The sequence below is a fragment of the Mus caroli genome, unplaced genomic scaffold (genome assembly GCF_978045245.1).
Source record: "Mus caroli unplaced genomic scaffold, Mus_caroli_1 scaffold_9, whole genome shotgun sequence".
NCBI lineage: Eukaryota > Metazoa > Chordata > Mammalia > Rodentia > Muridae > Mus > Mus caroli.
This window is the reverse complement of record NW_028227264.1, coordinates 5,485,487-5,500,049: the sequence shown is the minus strand read 5'-3', so window position 1 is coordinate 5,500,049 and position 14,563 is coordinate 5,485,487. Positions and strand designations below refer to the sequence as shown.

The 14,563-nt window shown below is 43.0% G+C and overlaps 1 protein-coding gene across 1 annotated transcript in view; it reads left to right on the top strand.

Moving 5' to 3' along the window:
• The window catches only part of Ust (uronyl 2-sulfotransferase), a 318,112-nt gene that overhangs the window by 119,376 nt on the left and 184,173 nt on the right, over nt 1-14,563 (top strand). Inside the window, exon 2 of the mRNA XM_021174866.2 lies at nt 13,190-13,233. Coding sequence (XP_021030525.1) covers nt 13,190-13,233 — 44 coding nt within the window. The remainder of the gene's footprint in view (nt 1-13,189; nt 13,234-14,563) is intronic.

Here is a 14,563-nt window from a genome sequence, read left to right as displayed (position 1 = left end):
CATACTTAATTTCATTTGCTTGGCAGAAAGTCACTTCATTTTTGCTTTAACCAGTTTTCAATTTCTGTCACTACATTTCTTAAGATAGTGCTAAATTTTGTATGTATGTACACACATCCACATATATAAATCCATTTCGACATGTTAAAATGTCTTTTGATTTTACATCTGTTTTTAGTGTTATTCACATTTACTTGTGTGACTAAAATCTAGACATCAAATAAGGCAGGTTTTTCAAAGGTGGCATTGTTGCTTGTTGTTTAAAAGGCCTTTTGGGTATATATGAAAATTGGGAGGGAAGTCAGGAGGTCACTCCAACTTACTTCAGCCAGCACAGGAATCTCATCTTTAATGTCTTCTGGGAAGCTACTTAATTCTAGCCTGTCACTTCCAGGAGAAAACGCCATGCTCAGAGGACCATTCCCAGCCAGGCCTCTCTATTACATTAAAAGTTCTGTCCCCTGGTGATCAATAAGTAATTTTGGGAGGGACTGAAGAGATGACTCAGTGGTTAAGAGCACTGACTGCTCTTCCAGAGGACACAGGTTCAATTCCCAGCAACCATGTGACAGCTCACACAGACACTCATGTAGGCAGAATATCAGTGCACATAAAATAAGAATACATAATTTTTTACAAATAAGTATTTTTGGTAGGCACAGATTGGTTCAGTTGATGGAACCGTTTGTTTGTTTGTTGTTTTATAAAGGTGACTTTTATAAGGTGAAATTTACTTGGCTTGAACATATTTGGGAATAAAAATGCAGTTTCTACAGCAGTGCCCTGAAAACCATGAAACTGACTGGGGCCATGATGAATGGTTTCCTGCTGTGTTGTGCCTGAGGCCTGTGCTTCAAGCCTGGGATCTGCTCCCACCTCAGGCTCACTGTGCCTCAAAACTGAGGGCATCACTGTGACTTTGAAATGCACTGACATACCCAGAGCTGTGATGAATTTCCAGACAGGGATAGGATTGAAAGGGCTCCTCTTGCTGGCAAGCGTAAGAAAGCTGGCATCCTTAACCCAGTTTGTCAAAAAAAAAAAAAAAAAAAGGCAGAATTAAAATTTTGCTGGATAAGAAACTGGTCCAGTACATGCGTGCTAAAGAGTATTTATGAGCGGTAGCACGTTTTGTCCATAATGTAAGTTCAGGAATACACAAATTCTGCCATAGTTTTAAAAATCATATCCCATGCATGCTCAGGTATAGCCTTCAGTCATAAACCCTGAGGAGTGTGGAGGAGGCGATGGCAGGCCACTCTAGGCACAGTGAGGGATGTGTGCTTCGGGGCTCTACTGATGTTTATGCACGTGATGACTCAGAAAGGGCTTACTTAGTGCTCCATGTTTTATAATTGGCTCCGTTTTTTCATATAACCATGAGAACTCCCCTTTATCGTTTGCATACCAAGCAGTTTGTTAATGATAATGTCCTCTGTTCTGAGAAATGATGACCATTCAGTGCCGATGGGAACCCGAGGCTCCTAACCTTTCAAGTCTTGCTCAAGGTCGTCTCTAGTTAAGTGGACTGCCCCCACCCCATAGACTGTTCAGCTTCAAAAGTAACAGTCTTTATTTTGCCAGTTCTCTTCTTAGCCAAGGAGTTTCTGATTTCTAAGTACTCCTATGTCCCTGTGTGTGCCTTCAGCGTTGTGTATTCAGAGGAACACAAAAGTAAAGGATTCTTAGTTCTTGGTCTTCCAATGTTATAGTTCTATGAACCACAGTCTATACCTAGGTTCTATTAAAAATGGTCACCACATAGAGTGAGAGGTGTTTGGTAAAGGTGGGATGTGATGAATCGCAGAAACCCACTTCCTTTGGAGAACTTCAGGCCCACATGTTTGATTGCTAGTTTGTTTAGTGAGGATCACTGTTTTGAATGGCCTTGGTAATTTCTGGCTCTATTAAAAGCCTTATTTTCCATTTGAAGAACTCATAAAGAAGAAACAATGATCTTGTCTTTGTGTTGCTTGAGGGTTTATATGAAAGCGGCTCCCAGACGGGCTAGCTCAGAAACACAGCGTCTGGGTTGGCCTGGCCATCAAACCCACTTCTAAATTGACATTGGCATTCATGAGCATCTCCAACTAGCCTGTGTAAACCCCCCAGGAGAATAATCCCACGCATTTCCCTAGAGCATGAGGGGAGTTTGCAGGTGACCCAACCATTTGTCTCTCAGACCTATACTGTGATACTGTTGGTCACAGATACTTATTACGGGTGGCCTCAGGCCCTACCCCAGACTCCCTTCCAACTGGAGACTGAGCTGAAAAAAATGAGCTTTTGTGTTCATTTTAAAATATGTGTGTTGTGACATCAGCCTCCAGAGAAGCATCGATTCCAATGATTTTGCCATTCTTAGGAAATCACTGAGGTCCACTGACATTAATTCCCTACTTTTCCCCACCTAGATTCTGGGTCCAGCCTTCCTCCTCTTTCATGCAGATGGTAACACATGCAGATATCCTAGGAAACCATCTGGTCTACCACTGCCCTGCCTTGTGCAGAGCTCTGGGTGTGGGCTCCTCTCCTCTTACTGTGTAGGAACCTAGGGAAGAGATGACCATAGACGAGCCAGGGCTACTTTGGCACCCTGCTCATGCACCAGTCTCCAAAGCTGTAAGAAATAAATATGTGTTGTCAGCAGCTATTAGGTGCTAATTTGTTATGGCAGCCCAAACTGGGAGCCAGAATAATGGCTGGCACTGAAGAGACCCTGATAAAAACTTGGTAGAGTGTGTAGCTTCGTGTCTGGCCTCTGCTTCATCCCCACCCCCACTTTACACTTTTCCAGATACTTTAACATTACACTCACATTTCTGCACAAGACCTGGTTTCCAATGTGTTTGATCATTTGCTGACATTGATAGTCATGACTGTTGATTCTTTTCAACAAATATGCTAAAACTTGAACATCCCAATTAGAGGCTGAGAACTCCCTGTAGCCATATACAAAATACTTTATGCACCATCTTTGGAAATTTCCACCAGTGTTTGAATTGTGTATATTTTGATTCTCTTGATGATGTATTTTTATGTTTAAGGAAAGAATTTGATCATGTAAGAGCAGCTTGTCATTCCAATTCAAGTCTAGAGAGTAAACTAGGCAATAGAGTCTGAAATTTTTGGCTGTTTTGAGTAAAAAGAGAAGATAAAGAAAAAGGAAAGGAAAAAGAAAAAGAAAAGTAAAGAAAAGAAAGCCATGTAGCATTTTGTGTATGTTGTTGAATGAACACTTAGATGTATACTTAACTTTGCTACTGAACAGACAGTTTGATAGCTAATAACTTATTCTGCATCATTTTTTGTTTTTTGTTTTTGTTTGTTTTTCTTTGTGTAATTGGAGGATTGGACTGTCTGGTGTTAACCTTCCTGCCCTCTTCATATGGATGTATATGTGCGTGCTCATTCATATGGATGTATATGTGCATGCTCATTCAGAGGTTTTTGCTTAGAGCAATGCCGTGAGACCATCTTTCATAGACAATAATTTATGTGTCAGTAACATCCACCTTTCACATCATGGAATACTTGGGAAATAAAAACATTTTTGTATCATACTGAAGTCAACTGGTGAGGATAGGAATTATGCTAATGGGAATTCACTGCATTCTTCTTTTGTTATACAGTGATTTACAGAACGGAAAGTGTTAAGAGATACATTAGACATCGAGGTTATGGGAAACCAACGTGTGTTTAAGCGTTGGAGCGGGAGCTGTGCTTCAGTGCATGCAGCCCAGCACAGGGAGCTAAGGTTCAGGTCCCAGCACCCATGGAAAACGCCTCGTGTGGTTGAACATAAGCCCATACCTAGGGCTGGTTAGGGCTAGAGACAGGGCTGTTATCAGGGCTTGCTCTCTGCCAACTTACTCCAAGTTGAGAGATTCTGTCTGTATCAAGGGAACACATTGGAAAGTAATTGGCAGGATACCCAGTGTCTTTCTCTGGCCTCCACACAAGCACACACTTACATATATGTACATCACACACACACACACACACACACACACACACACACACAATTTATAATTGAGAACAGAAACCCTTTTGCAAATCCTCAATGAGGTCCCGGATTTAGCTTCTAGATGCTCATTCATTCAAAATCATTAGAATTTTCATTGATAAGAAATTTTTTTTTTCAGATAAAAAGGTGCCCCTCCCCCTAAAAGGGCCACACACAAACCAACATTTAACCATGATGGTAATCCTCATTGTTACTGTAACACATTAACACAAATCCGGTGACCAAAACCACAGAAATTGGTGTTTTAAAGTTAAGTTTAATATGGGTTCTAATGGGTTCAAATAACTTGTAGTAGCGCTGGATCCTTCATGGAGGCTCTCAGAAATTTGTCTGCTTGTGTCTGACCTTTTCAGTTGTCTGAATGCCATATAGCTTGACTGATGCCGGCTCCTTTTTCTCCAAAGCACATCACTCATCCTTGTTTCCACTGTCACATCTGTCTGACTCTGATCCCACTGCCTGCCTCTTGCTAGGACCCTCACAATCTCAATGCACCACCCAAATCCTTTGGGATAAACTGTGCCATCATACGTCCTGATCTGTGAAATCATATAGTTACTAATATGCTCTCGAGATTAGCCCAAGGACACATTGGGAAGGTTTTTTTTAGCTAACCATAACTATTATTATTATGACCACTACTGTTATTTTTAAAGTATACCCATTGAAGTTGCAGGCCAAGAAACAAGTAGCACTTTCTTTTCTGCTGTTGACCAATGCAATGTTGAAATGAGTTGTCATTGCTACAATTTCTGGTTCAAGCCAACTTTTACTACTATAAAGTATATCAAGGCTACCCAGAAGGGCAGCCACCTTGTGGTGAACCTGGATCACTGTACTGGAACAGTTTCTGGTGTTCCTACCACACCTCTAAAGTAGAGGCAAAGTGCCAGTTCTAGGCTGTTCTTGGAGCTCCTAGGATCTTCAGTTCTTGAATAGCCTTTGTCCTTGACAGGTGCCAGGAGATGACGTATATTGCCAGGGGCTCGTGTCCATGCCTAGTTATTGAGTGTACCATGTGGCTTTACAGAGCACAGAGACTATAATGGGACCTTTTTTGGACTGCAGGCTCCCGCAAATAACATGGAAACATATTTATTAATGAATGCTTAGACCTTACAGCTAGGCTTGTTCCCAGCTAACTTATAGCTTATTAACCCATTTATTCTATTCTAAGCTCAGTCATGTGACTGATTACCTCCACTCAGTTCTGGTACCTCTGGGTATGGCTGGCAAAGCCCTCCCACAATCTCTCTCTTTCCTAGAGTTCCTTTCTTTGCCTGGAAGTCCCACCTTCTACTTCCAGCATTTGCTCTAGGTCAACAGCTTTTTAATTAACTGATCAAAAGATGAGAGAGGGAGTGTTTACAAGATATGTTGTAGCCATATGAATAGCAATACTAAAGTCCTGTCTGTAATCAGATCTCTTCTGATTCAGAATTCTCCATTTGTATAATGTAGAGACGATCTTCACACAGTGAATAAAAACATCACTCCAACAGAAGATCCCACTCTGCTTAGGCGACTCCTGTCTGAAAAGGACCAGTTTGTCCTAATACACTGAGGGTCCAAGACTGGGATCTTTAAATGAAGCAGAGGGTATAGGGGCTACAAAGTGGCTTAGGGTCAAGCAGTGGAAGCGGAGTTTAGGAGCACCTATTGATTAGCAGTTGAATGTGTCTGGTCCCCTGGCTGTTCCTGTATTGTGAAATGAAGCGTCTTCGCCCTAGTGTTGTCATAAGCACTGGGGCAAGTCTGCAGAGTGTCTTGCCCTAGGCTTAGGAGAGCACTGGGCTAGCCACGACTGTCATCTAACAAGTGTGGTGACTTCTTCAGCCTGGTCTTGTTTCCTTTCTCTCAGGGTAGACTCTGCATGGCCTTCATGCCAATATTCTCTCTGTGTACATACAGACGTGTACAGTCTAGTTCTGCTTGATGATGAGAAACTCGCCTGGCTGCTAGGCAGAAACACATGTGCAGGCCAGCATCTGCTGTGGTTGCAGGTGCATTGGATCCTACTGGTTAGATCACCTGGCTCTGCTAGTTATTTGGGAGCAAGAACCAAATGTAAGGAAACAGAAGCCTAAGAGATTGACATGCCACTCCTACTGGCATGGGATTCTGTAGTAAGATTGCCATGAACTTCTAAGCTAATTTGGAAATAATATATATTTATACATAAGTTGATATTAATAGGAATGGTACACTAACCACTTGATTGCAAAAGTAGTCCCCTTCTGTAAACTTACCCTTAACGTTCCAAGATCTACATTCAGATTTAATGAAGAAATGAGTTATAAAGCAAGGTAGTGCTTTTGAGCTAGCAATAAAAAGCAAAGGGTATTAATTGGCTTTTCAGTTTAATGAAGAATGGAAGTTGCTTTCTAAATTATCAGTGGTAATAGCTTAATTTGGCTATTGTTTGTGAATGCTTTGAAGGCCCAGTCTTCATGTGTAGGATCAACAAAGTATTTTAACAGGGCTGAGAGATGGCTTTGTCATTGAGACTATGCATGACTTCTCTGAAGGACCTGAGTGTGGTTCCCAGTATCCATGTTGGACAGCTAATGTCTTCGGCTTCTGTGAACACTTGCACTTACATAGACAGATGTGTGTGCATGCGCACACACACACACACACACACACACACACATAACTAAAAATAATTTTTGAAATCATTTTTAAAAAAATTTCAGGGTGTTGTTTATTAATGGGCTGAATAAGTAGCTTTTGAAGATATTTTTGTAAACATACTTGAATAGTGGTAATTAATAGGACCCTTTGTTTAATTCCCTGGAAAATAGTTTTATTAAAGCTTAGATAGTGCTAAGCAAGCATTGTCCCCAATTGTAAGTCATGCTGGGACTGGAGACACTCAATGCACAAACTCCTCACTGCAATTAAGGCTGGTGTGCACACAGTAACCTCATGGAAAAGCAGAACCCATGATCCGTGATGGAAGGTGGGGCATTCCATATCATTCTGGCACGCACACAGCTGGAGCTGTAGTGCTCCCTCCTACAGCGACCCCTTCCTGACACGCATCTTATCCGAGGCCCAGACTCCCAGGAGAGATGTAACAATGTGAGACTGTGTGGTCAGCAACCAGAAGCCAGTGTGAAATGCCTTGGCCCGGACAACAGAGGAGAGGGTTCCAGTCATTCGGGATCACAGTTTTCAAAGGACCTGGGGCTTGGAGAAGAAAAGCCTGTGTCTGAGCAGCCACACACCATGGAGGCGGCTTTTTGACATTGACACTAATGCATATCAAAGTTTCTATTCGGGGAGCAGGTAGTAAACGTTTTTTATTCTTCAGGGACCTGTTCAGGCAAAAAATAGATCTGCTAAATGCAAGATCCAGAGTCAAGAATAAATTATATCCCTTGAGGTTGTACAAGTTCATTAGCGCATTGCTGAAGGTAGCTCAAATAATTGCTCAAATAAAAGGGTACGTTTTAGAAGGCCTATCAAGATAACATGGGAAAATAATAGAACACACCAAGTGATGGTATCGATATTCATTTTTCAAATTATAAATGGCTTTGTTCGCTTCAGGAGCTCCTTTGTTTGTTTTAAGTAATAAATGCATATAGGAAAGGAAAGGTAAGTTGGGTGATGTCAGAGGGCTGAGGATTTATTCTGGACACGATACATTTGCATTATTTCTTAACTCACCACAGTCGTCAAAAAAGAACAAGTGTGTCACCACTTCACCACTTCACAAGTATGATTTGGGAATTCCCATACTAACGTTTATAAAGTCTTTCAGAGTAGCACTGGTGACAAATAGACACACACTGGTAGGACAGTGACCCAGTCGCTAACCGTGCTCCCCAGGTGCCTCCTGTTTTGCCATGGACCAGAAAGCTCTGTGTTTTGCATACCTAAAAGATGTAATTTTGAATTTAATTTGAAAATGTATATCTACATTTAATAATATTTAATTTTCCTAACAGTGGCTTAAGGTCTCTGTGTTACCAAATAGGAGCATTATTTTCTCAACCAACAGTAGCAACAAAGTGCCGTTGCCAGGACACTGAACTGAAGGGCAGAGCTGGGATGGGAACCAGGGCCCTTGGCTGTGGACCTGTAGCTCTGCTTTCTCCTGTGTCTGTCACTCCAAGGCTCTGATATAGCCATATTATTGGAGGTGTTACACCATCTTGTTGGCGGCATTACAGCATCCTTCTGCTGCTTCCTTTCTATTCTTCCTCTAACAGAAGAGCAACTGTCAGTATTTAAACTACATAGCAGTTGATGCAGCGTTTGGGGCTCCATTGGGTTGTCAAATCTGATGTTTTGATTGTAAACCTAGCCTTTACAGACTAAGCCATCTCTCTAGCCCACTGACAGCTTCTTTATATGGCTGTGTTGGTCTTTAGTGCAGACCTCAAAGGTATGGCATGTGGCTTTACTGACCAAGGTCATTTACTTCCACTCCATCAGACACAAGTGAACAGGAGCTGGCTCTATGGGCTACCACCAGAGAGTGTCTTTGCTTTAGATTTCTTAGGGAACTTCTTGCTTTCAAGGTCTCACAGATAGATAAAATAAGTGTGAAGATCATATTTGAGTGTCTCCAGGACCATGGTTGGGTAAGTTACCCCGAGTCTAGAAAACTCCAGGCAGATGGTAGATTTATCCACTTACTTTCTCATTGAACCTGAGCACAGAGTTTTGAAGAGCCACATACTATTTACAGTACCTGTGTATTGTGGGGTACTCTTGAAAGGAATTTTAGAGTCTGGGAAGGGTTTAGAGTAAGCTTCAAGGTGACCTTTGCTGATCACTTCTCAGGAAGCTGGTAGCCTGCCAACCTCTTTATATTTTCTTTATAGCCTCTGAAGCACGTGTTACGTATGCTTGTTTGGTCAGCATCCCCCTTGGAGTTGACACTTGTGCTGAAATCACTCCTCGCCCATGATGAAGGTGACCCCTGATTAAGATGAGCCTGGAAAGAATACCATCCTATTTTGCGTCTAGAAAATTGGATTTGGCCTGAGTTATAAAATATATTATTTGTGTTATAGCTCAGTGGTTCTCAGGCCTGGCTAGACATTAGAATTACCTAAGGAACTTTTTTAAGAATACCAACGGCCTGGGACTTTTTCCAGAATAATTAAATCAGAGCTGCAACAGCTGGAGCCTGGCATCGCATCTCGGTCCTTCAAAGCTCTGTGAGCAAGTGGAGTGTGCAGCAAGGGATGGCAGACCTGAGAAGAAGATGGGGATGCACAGAGACGGCCCCTGCCCTAGAAACACAATTAGTATTGCTAGTGAAGACATATTAGGTGCCGACTGTATGCAGACATTGTTCTCAGTGTTTCCATAGAACAGCATTAACCTCATGTTTTCCTTATAAGGTGCGAGCTTCTTTTGTTTGCATGCGCACACTAAGGAAACCTTTGAGGATGTAGAGTATTGCCATCTGAGTAGAATGATATTCTTTTGACATTACACCCTGCTACAAAAGAATGTTTAATCTGCTCACTGCATATATCTGATCTTTTATATCAAGCGTCAGTGGCCCTCTTGTGATTAGCCTGTTAGTTCTGCCAATAGAGATCACTATGGCTCTCACCACTTGTGGTAATAACATTGGGATAACATAGCAAACAGCCACAAGTCCAGATCCTTGCCCTCCTGGTTCCCAGTGTCACACCTCACCCAAGTGTTCTAAAATTAATCATTGCTGAAAAGAGTTTATAAGGAGAGAAACCCTGATAACACAGGGTACGGGAGACTCTGGTGGCAATGTGCTCAGCTGACCATTTAAGCTGTAGCTCCCACATACTGAGAGGGAACCCGTTTGCAAGGTTTCTTTTATGAGCTTTCAGAGATGACTCCATCCTGAAGGTTGGCAAGTGTACGGTGGGATTTAGAGAGAGACCCATGAATGTGGTGTCAAGCAAGCATGTCGTTCTTAGCCTTCCTCTCTTCTTTAACCTGTCCAGAATTCAGCTCCAGCCCCAAAGGCCCCAAGGACTTGCACTGACAACTCTCTAAAAATTAGGACTAGGCATAATCATCTGCGAGGCCAAGCAGCTTTGTTACCTGGGAGCCTGTTCTGGGCAAAAACATTTTGATAACAGCCCGCCCTTTGATGTCTGTAGTGAACAAGTTAATCTGCTGCTTTTTCAAATACCTGGCGATTGTGTTTACCTTGCCACATGCAAACTTAATATCCTAGATTTAAAAAAAAAAACCCTCTATGTAAGTACCAAGAAATTACAGTTACATCTTAAGAGCTGGCTGTGCATACCACAGAAATACCTGTCTCCCTGTAGCCACCCCTACCCCGAACCTGTGTTGCTGTGTAAAGCATTTAGTGCTTCTGGGTTCTGATAAACCAAGGGAAGGCATGTGTAATGATCAGCTAACATAATTATAGGATTCAGGGTCAAGTGCCAGCTGGAATGAACCCTGTTTCATTCCTGTGTGCTGAGAGAAGGGTTAACTAAAGTTGACTCATTCCTTCAGAACACTATCTGGTTTTGAAAGTCTTCTGTAATGAAGTGAGGGAGGGAAGGAAAAAAAGGAGGAGAAAGATAAGAAGATAATAAATGCTAAGATGTGGTGCATCCTACTGAGTGGGGTGTAGCAACAGTAGTCAGACTGTGAGGTCCTGGTGTCTGCTGTGTGTGCTGCCTGTATAGCCTAGCAGAGATGCCTGGGTCACTTTATAAGGTCTCTTTTTAGGGACAACCATCTTTTCAAAGCCTGTAGGGACTGATTGGATAGCTCAGCACTTAAGAATGTTGGCTGTTCTTATATAGCACCCAAATTGGGTTCCCAACACCCACACTGGGCAGTTCACAACTATGTATAAGTCTAGCTATAGAGGGCGTCCAGTATCCTCTTCTGGCCTCCAAGAGAACTCACGCGCATGCACTTACACTCATAACAAACACATAGATACAAATAAAATAAATCTTTAAAGAGAATTACTTAAAGTGCTTGGCAAATAGTAAGCCCTGGGTCAAAGGTATCATATCATCCAAAGGTCAGGATAGAAACTTTATTATTTAGCACTAGGTCTTTGTGTGGTTTCAGAAGTGTTCTGGAAATGGTGACTAAACAGAGGCGGATGCTGGGAAAACAAGTGCATGCTGGGATTAGCTTAACCATTTCTGTCTAAGGTCTAGGGACATCTAGCATACTCATCAGAACCTCTCGGCCTTGAACTATATATAGCAATAGTGTTTTAGAATTTTAGGAACATTTTGTTGTTGATGCCATCCTTGATTTTTGAGCAGGGTACCTGGAGAACATGGTGAATGGAGTGTGGTGAGATTTGTCACATTCTCCAGGGGAAAGACACATTCCTACAATGAACAACTATACTGCTTGCGTTATTACAGGCTATTCCTGAACACTCTTCTAGACATAGGTAACTGTGTTTAGACATTACTATCTTATTGAGTCTGATGTTGATCTTCCTCCTGGTATGTGTGCCTGGTGGAAGTTAGCACAGTAATAAGCCTCTAACAAACTGTCCCTCGTGCTCACATTAAAAGGGTTCCTCCTACCTTGTGCTGTGCATGGCAGGCATTTGTGTTGTATCTTGTAGTTTAAAGTAGACCTTGCTGTCTGCTTAATATACACACATGGCCAACTAGAGTACAGCCGCTGTGGACATGAGGTGGGTTTTAAATCAGAGGACTACAAAGCAAAGGAGACAGATAATGACTCAGACTGGAAAAATCTGTATGCCAAACCCCACTTATTTATTGCTTTTGGAAAACTATCCCCAGTTGAATTGTCCCTGGCTTAAAACTCTGCTCCCCCTTTTAATTCCAATTTTCTAAGTTATTTTTATGGTGCCCTGTCAAAAGCACCTTTCATCTACTCAAAGTAGGATGTTTATCACATTCCCTGATCTATTATTTGTAAGTAGCTTGTGCTCCTGGTTTCTTCTGCATTGCTTCCCATTTCAAACCCCATTGTCCTGCTGTGCCGGTGGAGATTTTCCCTGGGTTAATGAGTACCCCTGCTGGCTAGGAGCTTCCAAGTAGATGCTTTTGTATGGTCCGGTGTCACCAAGTAGCAACATGTGCAGTGCCCAGGCTACAAACCAGTCAAGATAGCAAGATACTTGGCTGTTCGGATGAGCAGATGCCCACACACACTCTAGAAAACTCAAATCTTCCATCCTGTCTGCAGTGCAAATAGCTATATTGTCATAAGCAAGTTATTGGCGTCCAATAGGTCTCTGTTTTCTCTTCTTGGAAATGGGAGCAGTTCTAACCCACCTCTGAAACTTGGACCTACTAGAGCAGTATTTATAAATAAAAACACTTAGCCAAGCTTTCCAGTCTTTCTTTAGTCCTGTGTGTGCACACGTGTCATCAACATAGGCACATATGGTCTACATTAAGATGTCTTGTTTAAAGAGTTCTCCACCTTTATGGAGACCGGGTCTCTCTGTGAACCTAGATCTCTCTGTTCTAGTAGAATGGCCAGCCAGTGAGCCCCTGGGATCTGCCTATCTCCACCCTGCCAGCATTGAGGTTGCAGGCTGTTACCACATGCCTGGAGTTTTAAGAGGGGGTAGGGATCCAAATGCAGGCTCTCATTTCTGAGAGGCCAACAAGCTCCCGACTGAGTCATCTCTCAGCCCTCTGAATCTTTTGTACTCATTAGGAAGCAATAACCATGTACTCTGAAAATACACCAGCAGGTGGCTATTAATCCCATTCAAGCTAAGCTGAGAAGATGAAGGGAAGTTGGCAAGTTCAAGACAAACTGGAGAAACAGTGCGGGGTCTACAAAGCCTGGTTCTAGGCAGCGCCTGCACCACTTGATTCCCCAAAACAAAAGCACATTTGCAGAGCTACTGAAACTGGACTTTGGGAGTGGGCTGGGCAGTCAGTGTGATAACAAGTCCTACAGGGAATGGATGCTCACCAAGTTTAAGACCCAGTGGTCCAAAATAAATTCAGCAGGTATTGGATGTGTGCTTCTGCCTGTGAATGTTTGTGTGCCTGAATACCCATGTGTGTCCCCGCCCAAACTAACCAGATGTGTAACATCTGTCTGAATAGAAATATATCTAGGATGCTTTTCCCCCACCCTTCCCACCTCCCTTTTTTGACAGTTTTGCACTAGCTGATTTTGGGGGCTAAAATGTTTAACACTCAATGTTCTTCTTTTTCCCTCTAGGAAATTCCACTTACTTGGATGACCATGGACCACCTCCTAGTAAGGTAAGGCCTGTGGCATTCATACACGTGCGCTCTAGCATAGATTCTGGGCATCTTAGTGAACCCAGCCAGGTCTGTCCTAGCCAGGAGTCATTCACAAGCAACCAGTAGCTAGATGGTGTGAAAAGAATCATCAGCTTTAATGATGAGGGACCTGAAGAGCCTGAAGATGACCCAAGTGACAAGGGAGGAGAAGCCATCACTCTTTCTGTTCTTGTAGCCGCCTGCACGGTGTGGCCCTGGACTTACTGCAGACCTTTGCCAATCCCGTCTGTGTCGTTGTTCCTGGAGTTGATTGGTTTGTTTGGTTGACTCTTGATGTGAGGTGCATGGGGTTGGGCCTCCCATGGGGTTGGGCCTCCCATGGGGTTGGGCCTCGGGGCTAGTGCTATTTCTATCAGACTCTCTGGCCTGCTCTAAGTGTATTACTGCAGTCAAGCCCCGGGAATGTCCTCCGGAGTCCAGTGTGCTGGCTGTGCCCACTTCACTCTTCCTATGAACAGTTGTACTTAACTCTTTGGTGGCAGAAAAGTTTGTAAATACAATTTCCCTCCACTCTATATACACTCTTGAGCTTGATGAAAGCCAAGAGCAAACTCCCTAAAATTGTGTGTGTGTGTGTGGGGGGGGGGGGGGGAACAGGATGAAAATGATCTTGGGGTGTGAGAAAAATACATGTAATCCAGTGAACTCTCCTTATTCTATCACCACCACCATCATTATTATATTTGCTTTACCTCCCTCTCCTCCCAGTCCTCCTCCTCCTCCCACACCCTCCACTCCTCCTCTGAAAATGGGGAGCCCTCCAGAGTTATCCCTCACCCCCCAACTCATCAAGTCACTAGGTGCATCCTCTTCTACTGAGGCCAGACAAGGCAGCCCAGTTAGGGGAACAGATAGGATCCATAGGCAGGTAACAGATTCAGGGGCAGCCCCAATTCCAGTTGTTGGGGGACCTGCATCAAGACAAAGCTGCACATCTGCTACGTATGTCCAGGGACTAACTCTCATTATTTAAAACGCAGGTCTCTTGTGATTTTTTTTCTGTTGTTGCAAGCAAGGGTGCTAACTGGTCAGCCCCCAGAAGAGGAAGTCGCAATTGACAAAATCAAAAGTTAGTCACCATATACCCGTCAGTCTTACTTTAGCAGTTTTTATAGCTAGGCTCAGAAGCCTAGATGTCCTTATGCTTGGTTTCTTCATCTTTGACCCCTGAAGGCAGTGTCTGCCCAGTACAGGTATAACACAAGAGAAGATGTTTAAACCTCCACCACACATTCGAGCATGCGCTTTGCAAGTAGATTTTTCTTTCTTTCTTTCTTTCTTTCTTTCT